This window comes from Sinohyriopsis cumingii, chromosome 7 (genome assembly GCF_028554795.1).
Source record: "Sinohyriopsis cumingii isolate HCF-2022 chromosome 7, ASM2855479v2, whole genome shotgun sequence".
NCBI lineage: Eukaryota > Metazoa > Mollusca > Bivalvia > Unionida > Unionidae > Sinohyriopsis > Sinohyriopsis cumingii.
The window spans coordinates 133606066-133630114 of record NC_142967.1 but is presented as its reverse complement, the minus strand read 5'-3'; the positions used below and the strand labels follow the sequence as shown (position 1 = coordinate 133630114).

The following is a 24049-nucleotide window of genomic DNA, read 5'->3' as shown; positions in this document are numbered from 1 at the left end:
CACTTCTTGTATCATCCATCAGCTGTATACGATCTCCATAAAGTAAAGATGCGTTTTGATATGTTCACGTGTCAGTTATATTTGTTGTGTATTTTTAAATCTGCAAGCTATTCGGTGTTTCCACTCAAGGCATTTTCTACATTTCTGCGTACCAATCTTTTTGACGATTAAATATAAAGAAAGGTCTGGAGAGAGTAAATGAAGGGGGTTAGGGGCTTGTGAAATAAATGTGTCTGAAAAAATGTGTAATTATTCATCCTTCGTCTATTCTTCCATTAAAATTATATTGTAAAGCGTCTGAATTTTGAAAAAGGCATTTCGATTTAATCTTATTGGTCATGACTGACAATAAGCAAATTTTATTTTGAGCTTATTCAAAAAGGTCAAATTGGATGCGTATTCGCATCACTCACTCGAAGGCAATATGGAGATAATGTTCGCGCGCAATCAATTTCTTTCTTATTTTTCCGATTTTGTATGCGTAAAACAACTCTAAATAAAGGCCATCTGGCAATGTCCAGTACGGAAGAGTTGAGAGTAAGAGTGATTATGTTTTACATTATTATATAAGAGATCACAGGAACCAGTAAAATCCCGTTTTCATGTCATGAGCTGGTCAAAACGTTTTAATTCAGTATTTGTTCATGATTGAGGTGGTTCCGGTTGGTTTGATATCGTGCACTTTCGTGACGTTTGCTATACTCAGATATGGAAATTAGACTTCCATCTAAGTATCGAGGTTTTTAAATCTCTTTTTTAATTCTACAATCTCTATAATATTTGTAGGTATCTGGTATATAATATATTTTTCTAGTAATTCATCATGTACAAATAACAATAAATAATATGCTGAGTGCTATATGCCAAGGATGCTTGCGCTCTCAGAAAATACTTTGAAATCTCGCATTGTGATCTCAGATTTATACTGGATCATCTTCTATTCACCACAAAATCTGTCTACTGAGAATAAGTGATCAAATATGTGTTGCAGATGTGGCAATGCGAATGGGTAAGGCAAACGTAACTTTCTGCTCGACTGGTTGGTATTTCAAAATAGCCATTAACTGTTCTAAGCGTCCTTATTTAGAACAGACGAGTTCACACGTGTTTCACAAGACGGACATTCTTCATGTCAGCGTAACTTTCAAACTATCAGGATGGTGGCAAACTACTTTCTAGGAGCAGTCATTTTAATGTTGACTACAGGTGAGTACCGTTAATTCGCTACAGGTAAGTACCGTTAATTCAACATGTAAATATTGTCACTGATAAGTATATGCAGAACCAAAATGATAATGTTTCCCGAAAATGCGTTTTCAGATTAAAGGGTGTTACAAAAGTTTCTATTTGCGAAATTTAATCAACATTTAAAAATTATATCTAATCATATTGGATGGAAAAATTATGTAGTGTACTGGCATTTTTCTGACATCTTCATTGTGTTCACTAACGCACATTAAAACAAATCACAGGTGTCTACATTTTGTGTTAAAGCTATCGTTTTTATTTTCATCCTTTCGTACCTATCTGCACATACATACCGATCTATCGACCTACCTACACACACAAATACATAAGAAATGTACATACATAACTTGCCTTCATGTCTTCATATTTGTTTACGTGTCTAGGTTTACATCTATTCAAACGTTAAATTGAAACATAAGAAAAAGAATAGACTATAAAAACTGCGACTTGTTATGTATCTTACCACGACGACTAAAGACATACCTACACTAAATCTCTTCCTTACATATTCCTGTATAGGCTACCTACCCGGTCGTGCATATAAGAAGGTCGAAAGGGTGTCAAATAATGTATTGTCATCTTCCCGTTTAGATCCTACGTGTCGGGCGAATCACGATAGTCAGTTTACACACTTTATTCAATCCACTCCGACTCTGGATATTTAGTATGGTCTGATAAACTGAATTGTATATCACATGATCCTCGATCCATTTAGGTCAGGAAGTTGACATCGCTATGTTTCTGGTTTCAAATCACAATTATTTTCCTTCTTTGTTATATATACCCATTTATTATTGCATATTTATTACTAATGCGTACTTATAGAACCTTGTAACTGTCGGCACACACTAATTCATGAAATCACGAAAGCATCATCAAGGGTTCACCTAACAATTTTTGTTTACTAATACGGTAAACAGACTGACTCAAGATAAAGTAACAAAAAGGTCTTGAGTAACATTCAATCAGGTTACACTTTACATTTCACAGTGTTTAGAAAATGCAAAAATGTAATGATCTATATTTTTTTTTAAATGCAAACTCAGCATCAACATTGTTATTATCAACATAGCTTGAAACATTTCAAAGTATGCCTGCTGTGAACATTGGTATTTTTCTTCGGAATATCTTCAACATTATGGTCATTCTCGTATGAAGCTAATTGTGGTCTGATGCCTTGTTGTTAGACGTCACATGAAACTTGGCGGCCTATATGAGTAAGTGGTAGTCTGTACCTCTAAAGGTGGAGTAAAAACTGCATGTTCAAAGCACATAAAATCTCAAACAAGGGCTTAAAACACTTCATATTTTTCTTTTTTCAAGATATTCCGTAACATTCAACTGCTCCTCTGTAGAAATGTGCATGCAGTTTTCAGCAACGCAATAAACTGGACCAACAGATTGCAAACTAAGAGTAACGCACGAAAGCGAAAGAGATATTAAATATCTTTAGTGACAGTGGATTCAGTACAGTGCCACCGATGGAATAATTTCACAGACTTTTCAAAGGCGTTCATGTGTTAAATTGTTTCAAAGTATTTCTCATGAATTGCAACGATTTCTCAATGGATTTCATCAATTTTTTTTTCTAGAGAGAATTTTAAACCAACTCATATCTGAGGTAACCATTCCTGTTTTACAGATCTCACCCCAAAACTAACTTCCTCTGTAAACATCGACATTCTTACAGACACAATGGTGCATGCGGAGAAACTGTTTCTGAATCATCATTACCCGTTTGTTACAGATATCTGTGTCATCTATTTAATGTATAATATAGTTTTGAGTCACTTGGGTTTATGACATTTATATTTTAAATTGTATAATACAGTGACTCGCTATTCCTATAGTAAAGTACATGTACACTACGTTATAAATCTCATTCATAAACCAAGGCCGATCACTAAGGTCAAGTCAACAACTACTTAGTTCAAATACGCCACGCATAATTTGAATAGAGGTCATGAAAACATCTCGTGCAGCTAGGAGTGCATTTGCTCTGTAGAACTATCCTGCACGCCTTAATTGCTGATTATCTCATTAGTTTGAGAAGGTCATATCATGATTGTTGAGTTATCTCAAAATATTACGATTTAATATTAGAGAATCTTTCAGTGAACCAGATATTGATTTGGTGCGTATTTAGAGACTATAAAAGAAAAGCATACACACCACGAAATCTATTTTTAAATTATGACAGCTTTATACGAGTCATTGAGAAGTACTGGTGATTTATTTATATTTGTTGATTGAATTGAGTAGAATGGAAAATATTTAATTTAAACAGTCAGTACCTATTTGATGATGTGAATTTATTAAAGGACTTGAATATTTAAATCATTGTATTGGATTATGCGAAACTTTCAAGGACTTCAGTGATATCCTACTTTCAAGGGATTACCTTGAAGTAAAAACATATAGATTTAGAACTGATTTTTCTGTTGTGCTAGCACAGGAGCAAATAAAGACATTAGAACCTTAGATCGGAATACCGTTGAAAGTTTCCGGATTAGTGTGAAATTGATAGTACAATTTAGGATAATATTCTTCGAATTTATACAATGTAAGTTAGATTTTAATTCCTTCACTTTGTTTGATTTTATATTTTATTTAAATAAATTTATAGTTTGGAAACTCGAATGCTTGTTGGGCTTACCTTGTCTTGTTACTTAAGTTGAAGCCCCTATACGTAACACATTCCATTGTCAGTCACATGAATCTCCTCTACTACCCAAATTTCAAATTTCATTTGCACCATTTGTCTGCAATTTCCATTTGTGGTGATAAATAAATAAATAAATAAATAAATAAATAAATAAATAAATATAGATTTCACGTTCGAACTTTGATAATATCGCAAAAGAAAACGCATCCGTGGTATGTATATGGCTTCTGTGTTTCTTTGGTTTTATAACAGAATCAGTATTTACAGAGCCATACTGTTAGTTTCTTTTTATTCTTTACGTACTTCTTGCTTATTTTAATCGAATAATAGGCACAACTGCTCGATAATTTCACACCATAATTGAAAACTACACAGACACCATTTCAAACATCCCGCTACAAAATACGTAAATCACAATCATGTATGTTCCCACCTCTATGAAAGATTCTCAGCACACTAAGTTAACTCCAGCTAAAATTAAAAAAGCAACATATTTATCAGTAACGTTACTGCAAGTGAGGTTTCAGACACGAAAATGTTGGGCTTAGAAGATTGTATTTCAACATACAGACCAGTTGGAACGATCTTAGGGTCTGTATTCAATTCTTTTTGCACAACATGGTTTTTAATGATGGGCAAGGCTCAAACATTCTATGCTGCTCCCATTATACACTATTAGGGTCAGGTCTATGTTAACACAGTCATGGAACTAATCTGTACGACTGTTAAAACCAAACGGACAAAACTACCTATGCATCGAGATTTCGAACTTATGAGCGAAGTAAATGTCCCATATAATTGAAATTAGAGTTAGTTCCATCAGAGATCTTTACAGAGTACAAATACGACATGCGCTGTTGTGCTGTGTTCTTTACCGTTTAATGACTGCGTCAAGTATTTTAATCATTCATGAGATTTGCCAAACACGGATAATAGCTTCAATAACGAGGGTGTTAGTATCATACATTACAGTTATTCCGTGATAATGACCATAGCAAAACGTACAAAAGAGACATAGCAAAAAGGTCTTTCAATAAAGAAAAAAAATGATGGGACGTGCCACTATGTCAAACGACCGCACTATTTGTCACCGGTTCTTTCATATCTGTTATACATTCTATTATTGTGTTGTCTTTTATATCTAAAAATCTTTATTTCAGTAGCTTTCAGGCAGACGCCCTCATTGATGGACACTCAAAATGTCACGTATCGTGAGCATTGTTTCAGTGGGTTTTGGTTCAAGCCAGCCTCAGTACCTAATCTGAATATATTTAAACTCGTTGTTGAGGGAATATGATAATATCAGTGTCTTTCTTGCAAATAAGAGAAAAAAACAAACCACAGAGCAGAACAATTATAAAAGAAAATTAAAATTATATAATACATATTTAAGTTTATATCCTGTTTACATCAAATCCCAAACCAGCTATTAATTTCAAGTCACTGCGTCATTAGCCAACACACATGATTCGTTACCGCATACTATATTGCTAACATATTCATGATTTCACATCTTATTGTGGATTATTTAGAATAGCATATTGTATTTTCAAGTCTAGAGCCCATATAGCTTATAATACTGAAAAATCTCGAGAGATAAGGGATAATTCATATACAAAATGCATCAATTTATGCTAATTTATTTTGTAATTTGCATGTACGACCAAATATAAATTATAATCTCTGATGCAGATCGAACCTACATGAAAGAAAAAGATAAACCAATTTATGAATCGGAATGCAGTCGCTGTTCGTTCTTGTTACGGCTTTTCATTATCTCAAAAGTAACACCTCAGCCACAAGAATTACAACCCGTTTCGAGATTGACTTGAGCATGGTCGGAAATTTAAAGGTCTTTTTGACTGAGGATAACAGAAAAGCCATTTGTTTCCACTGCGGCCTTAATGCCTCCTGTAATATGAATTTATCATTCAGTCATACTTATATTTAAAAAACGCTTATCAGTGGGTGGGACCCTCCAAGTAGAAGACCATAACTACTTACCACTTCGGTGGCCTAGTGGTTAGAGCGTCGGTCTCGGATGCCGATAGTCGTGGGTTCGATTTCCAACCGAATCATAACAAAAACTTATAAAAATCCTACTAACAGCTGCTTCGCTTCGCGCTCAGTATTAAGATGTTAGTGTTAGGACTGGTCGGCCTGGTGTCAGGATAATGTGACTGGGTGGGACATCGTGCTACATGTCTGCAGCATGATGCCCCATTGTTAGACATCACTATAAACTGCCACACTGAAAAATTGTTAAAGCTACGTTAAAAATCCAAATCACACACACAATAGTTACTACAAAGACTTAAATTTGCTGAAAAGACGACATTATTGCTAAGGAGACTATGTCTCCCTATACGCACGTGCACTTAGTGCATGAGTTGAATATAATAGTCACGATTTCGAGCCGATCATTTAACGCAAGGAATCAGATCATACATACAGTTATCATTATTGCAGTTGGAATGAAATACACATGCTAAATTGAACTCTTTAAAAGATTAAAGGTAAATGCGTTATTATTACGTGCAAGAACAAGGTTAGCAGATGGTTAAAATTATTGGGCTAATTTCAGAAGTTTCATTTGCCATGAGCGCTCATGTAAGATTCATTCTTTCTATTTTAGACATAGCTTTTGGCACGGATGTTTGTTTGTGTCCTGCGCACATATACCGTTTCTCCTCGGATTGCTGCAGGTACGTTTTAAAGAATGGAGTGTCCATTCATGGTTGAATACGATGTATAAATCGACTTCTCTGCGTCTGTCGTGCAGTTATTTCTTATTGTAATGTTGTTTCTGTCTTGCATTTAAATCTTGGTTATCATGATTTTTTTAATTATTACGTATGTATTCAACTATCGTAAAAATTATTTCACTAAATTTAAATTTTCAAATATTGCATCTGCTTCTCCCAGTTATTTTATTTAGTGTTTCACAATACGTGCTGGTCAAGATATTCTTAAACCAGTCAAGCATATCACAAATAAATTACTATTATGCACATGAGTGTGATTCAGAACAGCGCTAACATTGCAATTAGACAAAGTCTAGTAACAAGTGTGATGTTATAATCATAGCCTGCTTAAAAAGAAAACGTTTTAGAAATTCAAACGTGGCTTAATGATCTTGAAGATTCTTGAGTGAGATTACATATGATCATGATCTATGTTTATTTACAATGCATACGCTGACTCTATATGTCATTTACGCCTGATACGCTTGGCTTGGTTTCAACAACACATTTATCAAATTAAGAGCCAACACGCAAACCGAAAATAAGTTTTAAAATTTCACGAAGCAAATCTAAACCATAATTGTCTTAGTAAATAAGGACTTTTGGGGAATTTAGTAAACAATTTGAATTTTTTTTTATATAGTGTGCCTATTTCGTACATATCTGACAAATTCTTTGCTTACAGAAGCTGAATGCTCTTAAACGAGTGAAGTTTTTATTTTTATAAAAACAAACGTGAACTTTTGCAGACGTGATTAAAAAATTAAACGAGAACATTTTCTAAAATGAGCACGATATTAACACTCTGTGGGAATTGTTTAAAGTAGGACTGAACCTCATGTACGATTTGGAATTTTACGAGTTATTTGTATTGCATTTAATTGAATTATAACAATATGAAATAAAAAACATTTTTTTTTTACTCTAGTAGTTTTTACCAACACAGAAATTCAATTGAATTTCAAGGCATTAAAGCAGACAAAAAACAAAAAAAAAATGCAAATGCGAGTCACGTTACCTAAATAACGATTAAAAAGTGCCAACATAACTTTAAGCTAAGCTGGAAAAAAATTTAAAATAGTGTCCTCAATAATGTATCGTACCTTTTTATTATATCCAGATTTGTTAGGTTTTTGTGGTTATGTATATCAGATTTACTATATCTTTAACTATGATATGGACAGGGGAGTGTTATTAGCTACATAATTGTTTTGGAATCCTTTTAGAGTACTGAAAACGCTGCCTATGTTTATTCTCTTTTCGTTAAAATTCGTGTCACTGAAATTCCAGCCTGCGCCTAAGAAGAGCTTTCTATTACAACTTCGTGTTTGGTGGTTCTTATACACGATGGTCGAGTTTGTAATTAATGTTTCAAGATATTATAATGCCATTACTATCATCAGTTCTTTCGATGCTTTTAAAAATTTCCTTTCAAATATTTACATTTCAATTTATGTCTTAATTCTGAAAATCATTCATAATTATTGACAGCATCCTTTCACACACAACGAAAATCCAGATATGGAATAAATGGACGACACATACACCAGTATTGGATACGTCGTGGACAAAAAGAAGGGTCTGGTATGCAAGAACAACAGCAAAGAAACCAATCTTGAAACGATCAGTATCAAGGAGTTGTTATTTTAGAGTATATATATATATATATATATATATATATATATATATATATATATATATATATAATAGAAGAAAACAAATCTGGGACATAAGTACAACATCGAAGACAACAACAACGAAAACAAACTGGAGAGATATTGAATGCATTTTAGAAATATCAGGCAACCAATACTCTCTCGGTTCATATGACTTGGCATATATATATATACCAATACACACACGCAAACAAACGTTATATATATATATATACCAATACACACACGCAAACAAACGTTATTTTGTTCTCTTTATCAATCAATCGTTTTCAGTATAACTTACACCGAATGAAGCCAGCAGATCCAGCTGGGTACCAATTGCTAACATTTGTTTGGTATGTTTGGTAATAATTAATATATTATTGAACTCATAGGTTCAAAGGCTTTAGCTTATTCCATGGCCGTCAGCACCAAACACATCCGCAGAAAAACAGAGTAGTGTCCTTGTGTCTGTTCTTTGTTGATATGGCATGAATCTATGTTTAACAACAACAAAAAAAGGCGTAAACGAACATTAGTAACATTTTGTGGAAATAAAGCGCATGTAGACGCTTGTGTTTGGTCGGTGTCTCGATGACATATGCTATTGAATTCTGTCAATATCATGTGGGTTCTGATTTCCTTTCCCTATTCGCATGTATTTATTTCACACGGTCCAATGTCATGTCTTGCACATGAATGATATGATTCTGTTCAATGATGGCTATGCTACTTCTTTGAGTTGTGTCTGTCATTCACCGGTATGTCATTCCAATGTATAGCTTGCATGTGTATGGTTAATATTACGTGTTACACATGGATATCACTATTACTTTAACAAAGGTTGGATCGTGCAAAAAATGTTTTATTCTAGTTTTGAAATTCCACGTGTCTGTACTTGCACACTATCTTTTGTCTTATAAACACCGTTGTGGTCTGGATAATTGCAAACTCTATCAGTGAAATCCATTTACATCATGGTCCGATCTTTGCATAATGAACATTTTTTTTTTGTATTTTTGAATTTTCCTATCTACCTGTGAAAAATATTCTAAACTTTAAATTAAAAAGGTAGCAGCGGGAAAAAGAATTCTTTTCAGAAAACTGATCAAAAGCACGTAAAATAAAATGAAATTTAATCAAAATCCGACCATATAGTGTGTAATGAGGGTAATAATTGTATAGTCGAGAAATGATATTTTTTCTTATTTGTTGTTAATGGTCAAGTATAGTATTCAACATCTTCGTTATCATACCCACGAGCACATGTCGTTATGTTAATTAAGTTAAGTCAGAATTGATATATGCAATTGCAGCTTTAGTATGTAGGGTAACAAATAATGATTGCACCAAAATTTAATATGTTGCTGCATTTGGCATAGAGCAAATATAAATTAAGAAACAAGGAATTATCCCTGAGCATTATTAACCGTTCACTTGTTACAAATATATACAGTTACCGTTATTCAAGACGAGTAACTTTAGCCAACGTTCAGTTATGGTAAAGTCTGTTTAAACCAATAACCTGCATAACTTGTATGCTACCTTGCATCTATAGTAATGCCTCAATAAAAAGGTACGAAATTTTGTATATTTTATATAAATTCTTCGAATGGTATTATATTAATCTGGAACAAGGATAATGTTTTTGGCAAAACTGAATATCTGAAAGGTAATATGATATAAATTTTGCCTAAATTTTTTAAATACTTCATATTTCCACAAATAGGTAAAATATAGCAAACATGCAAGAAATATAATATAAAAACATTAGCCATGTTCTTTTTCTTTCAGTAGTTAGTGTGTATTAGTATGGTATTTAAACTTTTCTTTTGTGAATTGAATGTTTAAAGTACGGACTTGTTTATTTGTTTCAAGATGTTATTTTAAACCTGACGCTTTATGGTTACTAGCAGATTGATGATTCAACCTGCATACAATTATCTATATTCACTGTTGTAACCCACATAGAGAGTAAGTAATGTTTTCCCAGGTCGACAACGAGAGGTTCTTACACTGAAAGCGGTTCCACAGACGTCGGAGTCTCTGTTGGTTTAATAATAAGTTGTGGATTTGTATCCTTCTGTTGTATTGCTGCTTGGGTCATAGTCACAAGGCGCCGGCAAAGAGCCACCCTGAAACGCCGTCGCCAGCCAGAGTCGCAGAATCAGCTACCGTCTCGTCAGAGAAGTTTGGACAGGCGATCTCCAGGTACATACATTCTGCATACTTTTCGTTTTAAAGAAAGAAAAAATAGTACATATTTTTACAGAAGTGTTCATTTTGAATGAAATTGATTAAACAAGTTGAATGTGTGGTTTTATATTTTGCTACATCTGCTGAGAGTTAATTTATCACATTATAAACATATAATGATTTTATTAACTATAACTAAAATATAGTTTAGATCAGTCAACCTAAAGTACACATTGAACGTAACGCTTTTGTTTTTATTGACATCAACCCGTAAATTATGATATGTTATGGTATCAATAAAGAAATTTAATATAAAAACAAGATAATACAACAATCATATGATGAATAAACTTAACATGCCTAGAACGTACCTTGTTATTTTAATTACATCTTATTTTCCTAACCACTCCAGCACTGTTCTGATTGTTAGTGTTTGCTAATTTAGTAACAGAAGGAGAATATCCGCCTTTAATTATAAAACGCTACTTATATAGCGATGTAATAGCAAGCTTATGTCAGTGAACAAATGTACACCACTTCCAACTACCTTCTCTCCAGTCGACCTTCCGGACCTATTTGGAAATTTCTTCGTGACAAAGTACGAACCATTAGAGATAAGTTTGACAACACAATTTCAATTGACTCATCGTCACCATACAGTTGGGATACATAACTTCAGCGACAACCATTAGAAGGATTTTAACCAGTCTCTATGGATTTAGTACATACAGTCGTAATGAAGATTGCACCAAAATCACGTGAACTTGATCGAATTCCAACATCACTGCTTGCTTGAGTGCTTAGATCCAGTATTGCCTTCACTAACTGATGTTATTAATACATCTCTCTCATCCGGGGAATTCACATCATTTTTCAAAATTGCCATTGTAAAGCCTCTGCTGATGAAACCAACACTCTACCATAACGATTTAAAAAACTACCGCCCAATTTCTAATCTCCCATTCAAATAAAAAATCTTAGAAAAGGTTGTTCTATCTCAGCTTGTATCTCATCTGAATTCAAACAGTCTTTTTAGCAAAGTACAATTTGCATATCGCCCTTGCCACAGTACTGAAACTACTCTTCTACAAGTAGTTAATGACATTCTCTCTGCGTTGGATAGTGGAAAGATTACAGTCCTCACCCTCCTTGATTTGTCTGCAGCATTTGACACAATAGACCATGATATATTACTTCACCATCTCCAGCATGTATTTGGCATTCATGATACAGCCTTACTGTGGTTCAAGTCCTACTTGGTCAACAGGACACAAATTGTATCTGCTAATGGAATACCTCCATCCTAGTTGATCTATGTTGTGGTGTTCCACAGGGGTCTGTTCTTGGACCTGTTCTCTTCATTCTATGCACTCACCCGCTCTCAAGTGTCAAAGATCATCATCCTGTATCTCACCAATTGAACGCCACCCAAATATACAAATCTAGCCACCCAACTGAAGCTGATGCTACCATCAAAGTGTAGAGAGGTGCATTTCTGATGTGAAATCATGGATGACATGTAACAAGCTGCAGATGAATGATGATAAAACTGAGGCTATACTGATCACAACACAAAGACTTTCTCATTCACATCCTTTACCTCAAACAATAAATATCAGCAACATCAACATTAAATTCACACAGTCAGTATGAAACCTAGGTGTTACTCTGGACAGTACTCTCACATTGCACCAACATGTCATGAACATATGCAAGGCTGCATATCTTGAGCTGAGATGCATCAGCTCCATTCGCAAATATCTTTCAGTTGATGCCGCTAAAACACTTGTGTGTTCATTAGTACTTTAAAGTCTAGACTACTGTAATTCAGTTATGTCTGGTTCATCTCAATATCTACTCCAGAAACTTCAAAAAGTTCAAAACACAGCTGCTCGGATAATACTTAGAGTACCACGATCAGAGCACACCTCCCCGCTGCTCTGTACCCTACACTGGCTATCCATTCGATCCAGAATCAAACAAAAATTTGTTCTCTGTGCTACGTTTCACTGACGGATTCAAGTCCAACATACCTATCCGACCTCACCCATGTGTACACACCAGCAAGATACTTACGCTCCTCTTCTGACAATCGTATACTCATTATTCCCACTATGAAAACAAAGTTATATGGACAATGTTCTTTTGCATACCAGGGCCAAGCAACGTGGAATGAATTGCCCACTGAACTTAGACACAAAGACACGGTGATCCCATTCAAGAGTGCTCTTAAAACTCACTTATTTCGACTACAAGAACAAACTTAAAGACCTAATAACGTTTCCTACCTTAAATATTTTCAGCATTTTTTTATGTTTTCTAATTTCATGGTGTTTTTTTGTGTTTTGTTGTAATCATATCATTATATATATATTTTTAATGTTATTGGTGTTGTCTAATGTTGTAAAGCGCTTAGAGCTTCTAAAGATTAGGCGCTACACAAAATCCTCATTATTATTATTATGTCACGTGATTGTTTCATCGGAATATTATAATGTTTGTGCTTTATGAACTTAAGTCATGACTTTGGTCCATTTGTAACGGAGGGTAGCAAGTGAATATCGATTATAACCGAAACAACGTTTCTGGATAGAAAATATTAGAGTCTTCTAAAATGAAGAGATTCGCTTACATTAAATAGTCATTACACCAAGGATCCAGATAAGTGGAAATCTATAGTTTTCTCACACCATCCTGATTGTTTGTAAAATTGTCTCATATGGATGTTGTAGCACCGACTTCATAAATATAAAAAATAATGGTGCTTCAATCCTTTTTTATGTGGAGGTATTTGTGTGTAATATAGAAAATTTGTTAATATTACTACATGGCTTCGCTCAGGTTGGATAAGTACAGGTAAATTTTATATACGTGTTTTACTCAGCAGCGTCCAGCTCATTACATATTATTCTAAGCGACGCTTGACCTTCTTACTGGTAAACTGTGATTAGAATAGATTATTTGCTTTTCAATTCGTACAAGTACTTTAAGCGACGCCTGACTGATGTTTACCCGTATAGGCACTCAAACAATTGACCTTCCTACGGGTAAACTGTGACTAGAATGGATTATTTTCCTTCCAATTCGTACAAGTACTATACGCAACGCTTGACTGATGAGAACCCGTATAGGCACTCAAACAATTGACCTTCCTACGAGTAAACTGTGACTAGAATGGATTATTTGCCTTCCAGTTCGTACAAGTACTATACACGACGCTTGACTGATGTTTACCCGTGTAGGCACTCAAACAATTGACCTTCCTAGGGATAAACTGTGACTAGAATGGATTATTTGTCTTCCAGTTCGTACAAGTACTATAAGCGACGCTTGACTGATGTTTACCCGTATAGGCACTCAAACAACTGACCTTCCTACGGGTAAACTGTGACTAGAATTGATTATTTTCCTTCCAATTTGTACAAGTACTATAAGCGACGCTCCAGTGATTCTACATGTACGTACAGTCAATTTCAGATATCTGTCGGTTATTGTGACAATACATGATTATTGAGCATCAACATTTTTCATATTAAAGCGATGCTCTAATTCTACTTGTGCAGGTCACGTGCGCCCCTTTACATGTATTTATCATCGTGGGTAACTCTGCGCAGATACTCACAAATTCATAAATCAGGACACTAACTACACTACATGCATATAGAGTCTGCTCTATTTTGTCTTGCAGATTTAGACCATGGGCGAGACCAGTCTGACAACCACTCAACATCTGTAGTTTCTCTGGTTGTCATCACTTGAATATATTCAGGCTTAGATATTATGGACAAAAGTCGATCATAGCTTGGGAGGACGAAACTATCTGATTGCACGCAGGGGTCCGTACCGTATATTTTCTGGTCAGCGAGATGGAGAGAAGCAACAATTATCAGTTCTAGTCATGCATATCAGAATTATGGACCGGATACCTTTATCAATATCCCGTACCCCGTGTCAATCTCAAGAACTGGACAACCTCACGCGAACCAAAATGGTCATGATCCTTCACGGCAGGACTTGTCCATATGACTCTGATCGCAATGGGCCATGACCACAATCTATCATACAGTATCAGCCACCATAAACGAGCTCTTCATGAAACCAGTCGTAATTGGCTCAGTTTCACCCCAAAGTGCCGCTATGCATTTTCTGTGCAAGACAAACAGTTTTGTTAGGTACCATCAATAATCAATCTTACCTGCATAGTACCTCAAGACACTTCCGGAGTATGATGCCCATCTTGGGACCATAGTTTTCAAGAGATGTCTCTTCACTCACTCTCATATATCTGCCACCCAAGAGACTCTACTTAGCGACACGTCCGAAGTAACGGGATGCTATTCATAAGTGCTGCTATTGTAGTGGGACATAATCAAAGACATTATTTTCATTCGACTTCGCAGGTAGTGCAGGTGACGTCGACCTTACTGCATTAATATGTAAACAACGATGCTAGAATTCAAGTTACTTCGTCGTTAATAGATTTTACTTGGATGAGAGAAATTCCGCCCTCCAGTCTTGAATTGAAGTTTCCCAGCCAATCCCATTGGACTTCTGTCCTTGTTTCTCGACATCACTTGCCGGGTCTACAGTTTTAACATAGGTGAAAATAACCTACGGAAGATTCTGCTTTCAATTGCTTCGACAATCGGAATATTTGTAGATCACCACCACATATCTCATCATTATTGACGGTTCCTTTAGGTCCTCTCACCTTCGTGTTCGCCTTCTATATATATTGCTCAACAGCGAAGGAAGCAACGGAAACAGCCAAAAGTATTCTCTAGCACAGCATATGCACGGACGACCGGTTACATGAATCAAACAACGCCTAATCCGTCCCAACGTAATGAATCGGGCGACGTTCTCCCTGCACAGATGACATAATTTCATTTCGACCGGACTATGCTGTATGCAAGGGATCATAGGGGCCACGACCACAACATGTATATGATAAATCACCAGAAGACAATGTGTCGTTCTTTATGTTGAACTCCGTCTATACAGGCAATTACGGAGACCAGTCTAACCCACATATAGCCTCAATACACTCATTATTTGGGATGCCAAGCTTAGTACCACAAATTCCAATAGTTCTCAACCCATTGCCACGAGAAGGGAATCATGAATTAGCCACCGATTAGAAGTCATAGTGCTCCATGAGTTAAATAAACGGACTAAGCGGGAACATATTTACATAACAGAGGCACAACATACTATAGCCGTAACAGCAGCTATGAACTTAAAACAGATGAAAAAATACAATGCTCTCTACCTCCACCTTACAAGGCCTATCATAGCACAAGATACGCTCGCAATCTTCCTCATTTAATTTCCTCTTTAATGATAAAGTTTACGGACTTCGCACCATGCTACCAACCCTTTCAGTCCTAGCAACAGCGGAGGGATTTGCAAGGCAACCAGCAAGGTCGCAGGGATGTCCCTAGAGTGCATGCCACTGAGAAACAATCCTACAACTAAGTGGATGGGTCAGAGGAAGGTCGATCGTTTTCACCAGTGTTTCACGAGACAATCCTATCTCAATGACATACATACAGCTACCCCCCCCCCCCCCCTTATCACAGATCCAGGTAGGGATTAGGCTCCAATCTTTTGTCCCTGAATGCAGAAGATTTACCCTGAGGACTCAACAAGTTTTCTGGGGAATTTGTATCACGTCCAGCGCCTAAGTTCTTCAGCTACGACACAGCACATACATCAGTTCGTTCTCAACCTAACCACATTTAATCAACTCTGTTACGCTCTTGAATTTGCGATGGAGTGCAACAACAGGTCCTAACGCCGTCCAATGGTGGTTTTATACAATCACTGTGGACTTGCAAGAATCGTGTTTTCACAACTCCACTCAAATGACTTCCGCACGTTCTGCGATTTGGCTACAACAGGTTACAAGTAGTATAACAGTTATATTTTTGGAGCAAAACATGAATTCACATGTTACACTCCATACCTCTTGGTCTTCTAGTCAACAAAAATATTTGGTCGACTAGGCGTGGAATCAATGCTCAAGACAAAAGAATGGGTCCCCTAGGAAGGATAATTGCATTCATGCAATGGTATTTTCCTTGGCTATTTGCAGCAATACATATGTTAGAGAATATCTTTGCCTTCCAAGTTTTGCTCAATGACGTAACCGGATGTTGGAGTCTAGCTAGCTTTATTTGGGCTCCCATAACTTTATCTACGTGGTCGTGACCATTGGGCTAACTCTTACAATGTACAACAATACGAGGTTGCATCTTGAAGGCAGGGAAACCAATTTGGACTCTCACCCGCATCTGCGATACCTCTGTAATCACAACCTCCTGCAATAACCAAAAGTTGAACAGGAGTGACTCCCATTATCTGGATAATAGCTACCCTATTTATGATCCATGCAGCATGAGTGTTCATCCTAGTTTGAACTAGTGCATCTTCATTATTACTCGGAAATCAGAGTACTTCGGGACGCTGTTGTTTTTTATTGCCTTCTATTTGTCCAAAGAAGTACGGTGGATTATTTCGGATGACTCCTCGTAACATAATCCTCATATACCGACTATCCACATGAGTGGCTACAATTCTTGGCTCAAAGCCGCTTAAAACGCTTTGGATGACACAGCCTTGCCAAAATCTAAGCCACATCTAGCAGGCTTGTTGAAAAGCCATATTATCATGTTTCCATTCTATAGTGTTTTTCGCATCTAGGATTTCTTTATTAAAAACTAGATTGTCCGCCATAACCTGAATGAAAGCACGGTACTTGTTTTAGTAGAATAAACACGTAATCATTTGTATACCTTCCTTGTATGTGACCGCTCCGGTGGCCTAGTAGTTAGAGTGTCCGCCTCGAATGCGGGAGGTCGCGGATTCGAACCCCGGCTGAGTCATACCAAAGACATATAAAATGGTACTAATAGCTGCCTATCTACGCGATCAACATTAAGAGGTTAGTGATAGGACTGACCGGCAGTGCTAGACATCACTATAAGCTTTAACACAGCAGACATCGTTGCGATATGACTGAACAAATTGTTAAAGCTACGTTAACAATCCAACACACTTACACACACAATTTATATGTGCCTAAATTAGTATCGTACATCATTATTCAAACCTCTCGAGCCTTAGAACGAGCTTTTCTATGTACTGTTTATTGTCAGCGTGTTTGAGAGTATGAATTTTACCCAAAACCTAAGCGCTGTATATCTTGTGCAAAGTATAAAATCTAATGGTGCATGAATTAAGACCTAACCTTTATGTTTGCAAAAATGACTTCTTCCACATTCTTTCTTTGATCAGCCAGAATCTTCAAAAATTATATAAATTATTTTAAATCGTAGCATATGATTTTTCTATAGCAATATCGTCAGACGTTGGCACTGTAACAACCAAGACACTTTATATTTCAATTCAGAAACCTAAAATCTCAACTGCTTTGCATTCACCGACTTGTGATGGACCATCATCTCTTGAAAAAAATCTTGTTCCCTTTTCACATTTTTTATTTCTAATTTTTGTGGTTAGATGTATGAGTGAGATTTTTGCCTATACTAATTGTACCCCGCTACCGAATATGAAATATGACTTATAATAGAAGTGTCGGAAGATATTTGAAATAATTTTTGTCACCATAGCAGATTGAAATCTCTTCTTAAACGTTTCACTTCCATCGTTATTACCACCTGATATTGCATCACTGAGAAGTTGACAGCGAAAAGTCTGTCTAATGTATTAGTTCCTCAAAAGCTTCGTAATGCTGGCTTTCGTGGGAATTTTCTTTTTGTGACGAAGTACCAGTGTTGGGGAACATTTTGTGCCGGACGAAGTTCATGTAACATAATTCATGGTACTTATCCCCAGAAGCAGTAATGTTTTCCTGTATATTGGTACAAGTCTGCTTCATCTGTACTCGGGCTTTTCTCCCTTCCAAGCCTTATCATAACATACCTTTTCAAGAAATGTTTTTTTTAATAGAAGTTTTATAACAATTAATGTGTCACTAAGCCTTACTATCTTATTTTGATGGACATGACCTTACGGAAAACTTGCTTTGCAACACGCTCAACTGTCTGAATACCCAAGCTACCTACCATACATAATTGTTCGTTCCTTTTCTCTTCACATATCTTGACAAATAATACAGTGTTTCAATCTATCTGTAATAAAACTACATTTGCATTCTTTGACGACGACAATTACTTTTGCAAGAAACACCCACGCATTACCTCCTTCTCTCTTGCCAAGGACCTTGGCCGACCTCGCTCTTTCTCCGTTTCTCCGTCTCTCTGTCTGTATGTCTCTCTCTCTCATTGCTGCATCGACAAAAAGAACTTCTGAAATTTTAAAAATGGTTTTAGTTCATGCATGAGACTATTTAGCGCAGCGTTGACAGTAATGAGAACACGCCCATTTACGGCATGTCTCGTGAAGAATTTGCTTTAGTATTGGGGGTGGATACCGAAACCCATGCATAATTATCACAAGGCATACAAAGCAATCGCTGTAGTCAAAATACTGCCTAGATCTTGCATTTTCACTGGTTTTAATGACAAATGTTGAAACGTGACGGGGCAGAGTGGCTAGAATACTGCATAAAACGAACTTTCTACGATTATGTCAAACATTGCAGATGGACCTTTTCCTGTCTAAATTTATTCTGCATATTGTCGAACTGTTCTTTGAGAAAATACGAGAACAAAAATGTCTTACTCCTCGTAGATTTATGAAAATATTGCTTTGAGGACATGTGTTCAAGTCACCGGAGGCAAACTATCAGTAAGCAAAATATTGATTGACCAAAAGCCATCGCAGTACATATTTGACAAGTTATTATTAAAATGCATTGCAGTTTGAGTCGAGTCTAACACGCCATGCACAAGATTACGGAAGTATGTGTTAATAATGAATAACATAGATAAAAACAAGTATTGTATTCCATGTTATTCTTTGAAGTTTTGACGAGCTGTTCTGTTCCAAATATTAACGAGCCACATGTTTCTGGACACAACTTTTGTTCATCTCAATTTCATCACGACACAATTCAGGTTCCAAAATAGAACACAGAAGTTTGAATGGATTTAACGGTTATCAGAGGTAACGGCGGCTTTTCGACGTTCGGTTTTAGATACAATGCTTTGATGTCTTCAGAAACGTTTCCGGACCGGAAATACTAGCCACATAGCGTTATATATTCGCTATGTAAGAATTGGTTTCTACGAAATAAAAATCCCTGATAAATTAAACTACATTTTTCCTTCTTTTGAACTTGTAGGCATTTCGAAAATATCTCGAGGCTGCTTAGGTTAGATTTCGAAAATGCTTTCGTGTAGGTGAGGTCGCCTTGGTTGGATTTCGAATTTTATTTGTCGTAATAGTGGTCACTATCAGCAAGAAAAGTCAATGGTACTCGAAAATAATTTGACAAAACTACATTCAAAGGAAATAAGAAGCTTATCTTAAGTCTTCAGTATTGATAAATTATTGTACTAGAAACACAAAGTTTTCAAATTGTTTCATTTTCGAAATGATTTGCTAATTTGTGCAAATATAATCATTCCACAGTTATGCACAGTTATATGTGAAAAATGTCTTTTAAGGAAGACAAATGATTTTCTTTTTTGTGTTGCAAAGAGCAATGTTATAGACACATTTCAGCAACTTTTCTAGAGGAACAAAAACTAAAGCGCCATGATGATTGTGACTCTATTAGTTAACGGCTGCATTTTCTTTTGTTTCTCTTTTGTGTTGTCTTTTGTTGTTATCATTGTTTATTTTGGTTTTACCCGGGGGGATTTACTTGTTAGTAACTAATATCCCTGTAAGGAAACAAGTTTTTCATATAATCTTGAGAGTATGTGACCTTGCATTGCAAATATTTCTTCAAATTATTATTATTATTATTATTATTATTATTATTATTATTATTCATTCATTCATTAATTCATTCATTCAACACATAATCTGAAGTTCTTGTGCATTCGTACATATATGTAATTAAAAACAAGTTACGATGAAACCTAACGATTTAAATCTCCAATGGCTGACTAGGTCATCAAGCATTATTTTGTGATGACAACTATTTTCTGTGGTAGAGTTCTTGGGGGGTGGGGGTGTAGGCCCACACGCTTGGATCAATTTCACCCGATTTTAATCTGGTTAACTATTTGTGGGGAAACGTTAATACATTCGCAGATGAAACTCGGCACAGTAGCTATTGCTAACTCGAACTCAGACATTTCTCATACTTTTCGACGTACAACCGTATCGCTTGTTAAAATGCTGTGAATTTTTTCAACCTAAAATATGTGCGACTGTCATGTGCAAATCTATTACTATATTTATTCATAAAAGCTCATACCAGAGGCACAAACAATGACCATACTGCCATTTAAACATTGAATAAAAAATGTACCTTTCTATCAAGTAAATAATTTTGTAGGAACTTGTAATCAATAATTATCATCATTACACTACCACAACTACTACTATCACCAATTAAATCACAAAGTCAACAGCAAAAACAGAGCACGCACACTATTATGACTGTATTTATTTAACAGTTATTTAGTATTCCAGACTAAACGTAGCAAATTATAATCACATTAAATGTTTGTGTAATCGATAGACATGATAAACCAAAACACATACATGATCGGGTCAGAGTTCTTGCACTATCAGTACTGATATCATCACCTGGATACTCTAATATCCACTACTACAAGTACTACTACACAATGTTACTACTACTGGCACTGACAAAATTACCGTTGTGTAAAGATGTACTAAATATGTTTCAATTTTCTGATAATTTCAGTTCCTCCAAATATGGAAAATCTCACCTCGAATCCAGAAATGAATCTCTATGTTCCCCGAACTGGAACCTATGCATATGGCGAATACAGTCTGGAATCAGTCATAGAGGGCTTGCCTCCGCCCTACACTCCGGCCTCAATGTGTGAACCCGTTACACCTTTCGCGCCTCCTCCCTACACTATGGGCTCACACTCCGAACCCGCTGTACTTGTCGCACCTCCACCCTACACTCCGGCCTCACCGTCTGTACCTCCACCGCCATATTGCGAGTATATATAAGCAGAGAGTCTGCGGAATCTCATTCTGATATTAAAATCATACGATACGCGAATCTCTGTTTGATATGTATACAATATTATTACTTCCTTGAATACATACATTTTCTATATATTACTATTCCTAAGCACGTTATCGTATGTTTTTTTTTGCAGGGATTTGTTTTAATCCAGTACGTGTCATTTATGCATTTTTATTAAATTCAACTTAAAGACGTTGTAAAAAGAATTTTGAGAAGACAGACTTCAAGCAAAGATAGTATTCCTATTGCTTATATCTTATCTAGAAGAAGTGTGCCATTTCAAGTCGTAACAAAACTAACACCTGACAATGAAATATATGCACATATTTATGTTGTAATTTTGTTATTATTATTATTATTATTATTATTACATTGTCAGTATCCCACTAATACATTCACATGGCCTATTTACTTTATTACCTTCTTAACTTATAATTGTATTGTGATATACGCCGCTGTAGTGTATAATATAATTTCATGTATTTCCGTCATTTGTCTTTAGTCTACAATGACGTCAAGAAGTTTGGTTCGTACATATGATACTTTTATTAAGCCTTTGCTATTCCCAACCCCAACAAAAACAGACACATTGTCTTCACCTCGTTATTTGATATATGTTTAATTATTTAGCTATTTCTTGTAGATTTCCTCTGTCATTCAACGTTTACATAGCTCATGATTTGTGTCGATCTGGTGCTGCGTGTTTGTTGTGGTATTTTTTAAAATATTGTTTTGTCTCTTGACAATGAGATTGCTTCGTTCCTAACGTTGGGACGCTGTTATCTAAATGCGTCCATACCCAATTTTATTTTACTTAGGTAGGATTAAGTATAAAGAGATGGATTTGATATGCTATTTTTTTCTTCAACACTGTGTTTATTTTACATGCAAATGTATTTGAATATATTCTGTGTATTATATTTTGTATGCAAATGGATATAAATATATGTGTAAATGAGAACAATCAATTGAGTTTTATCATCGACTTTTTCATTGACAGTTTCGCTGAAAACGTATAGTTTGCTACAACAATGCAGTATTCGACAGAATAAAAGTGCAGACACGTATTCATGGTTGAAGTACAGTACATCTGTATTATCATTACCGAAATATCTCTTTCAAGAACACAGCACTTTGATGTATGTTGATCGAAAACTTGTGGTCGGATGCTAAAATGGATAAAGATTTCTTCTATTAAAAAAGTAAAGAAAACAAAAAAATTGAAAGTTTTGGGTTGGGTATATCATGAATGACTGTACATGCTTCTTAATACTATACAAAATAGGGTGGATTAATACACAATGTTAAAATAATTGCAGGCGATTTTAGAGCTTTGTAATTAATAGAATGCACATACACAGGCAGATTAATTGCAGGCGATTTTAGAGCTTTGTAATTAATAGAATGCACATACATAGATAGATTAATTGCAGGCGATTTTAGCGCTTTGTAATTAATTGCTTATACACAGGCAGATTAATTGCAGGCGATTTTAGCGCTTTGTAATTAATTACATGCACATACACAGGCAGATTAATTGCAGGTGATTTTATAGCTTTGTAATTAATAGCATGCACATACACAGGCAGATTAATTGCACGTGATTTTATAGCTTTGTAATTAATAGCATGCACATACACAGGCAGATTAATTGCAGGTGATTTTAGAGCTTTGTAATTAATTGCATGCACATACACAGGCAGATTAATTGCAGGCGATTTTAGAGCTTTGTAATTAATTGCATGCACATACACAGGCAGATTAATTGCAGGTGATTTTATAGCTTTGTAATTAATTGCATGCACATACACAGGCAGATTAATTGCACGTGATTTTATAGCTTTGTAATTAATTGCATGCACATACACAGGCAGATTAATTGCAGGCGATTTTATAGCTTTGTAATTAATAGCATGCACATACACAGGCAGACTAATTGCAAGTGATTTTATAGCTTTGTAATTAATTGCATGCACATAAACAGGCAGATTAATTGTAGGTGATTTTATAGCTTTGTAATTAATAGCATGCACATACACAGGCAGATTAATTGCAAGTGATTTTATAGCTTTGTAATTAATTGCATGCACATACACAGGCAGATTAATTGCAGGTGATTTTAGAGCTTTGTAATTAATAGCATGCACGTACACATGCATAATAATTGCAGGTGGTTTTGGAGCTTTGTAATTAATTGCATGCATATACACAGGCAGATTAATTGCAGGCGATTTTAGAGCTTTGTAATTAATAGCATGCACGTACACATGCATAATAATTGCAGGTAAAATGATATTTTGCCATAACTACGGCATATAATTTGATGGAGTTAGAGTGGTAAAGTTAAATGAACTATTCATTATTTGCTTTTTGTACACAGAGAAAGAGATTGAAATATACTGTTAGATATGTTTGGTTTGTATTATTTTTT

At 35.5% G+C, this 24049-nt stretch overlaps 1 protein-coding gene across 1 annotated transcript; it reads left to right on the top strand.

Moving 5' to 3' along the window:
* Positions 1-981: 981 nt before the first annotated feature.
* LOC149796161 (uncharacterized) lies at positions 982-22586 on the top strand. Its single transcript, XM_089964202.1, has 5 exons — positions 982-1206; positions 6549-6618; positions 8149-8241; positions 10306-10523; positions 21322-22586. The coding sequence occupies exons 1-5, from the start codon at positions 1158-1160 to the stop codon at positions 21597-21599; spliced, it is 708 nt and encodes a 235-aa protein (XP_089820328.1). The 5' UTR covers positions 982-1157; the 3' UTR covers positions 21600-22586.
* The last annotated feature ends 1463 nt before the right edge of the window (positions 22587-24049 follow it).

Coding starts and splice junctions, on each gene's coding strand:
- LOC149796161 (XM_089964202.1), top strand. CDS start 1,158: ATGGTGGCAAACTACTTTCTAGGAGCAGTCATTTTAATGTTGACTACA. Junction 1,207..6,548: donor CATTTTAATGTTGACTACAG/GTGAGTACCGTT, acceptor TTTCTATTTTAG/ACATAGCTTTTGGCACGGAT. Junction 8,242..10,305: donor TGGACAAAAAGAAGGGTCTG/GTATGCAAGAAC, acceptor ATGTTTTCCCAG/GTCGACAACGAGAGGTTCTT.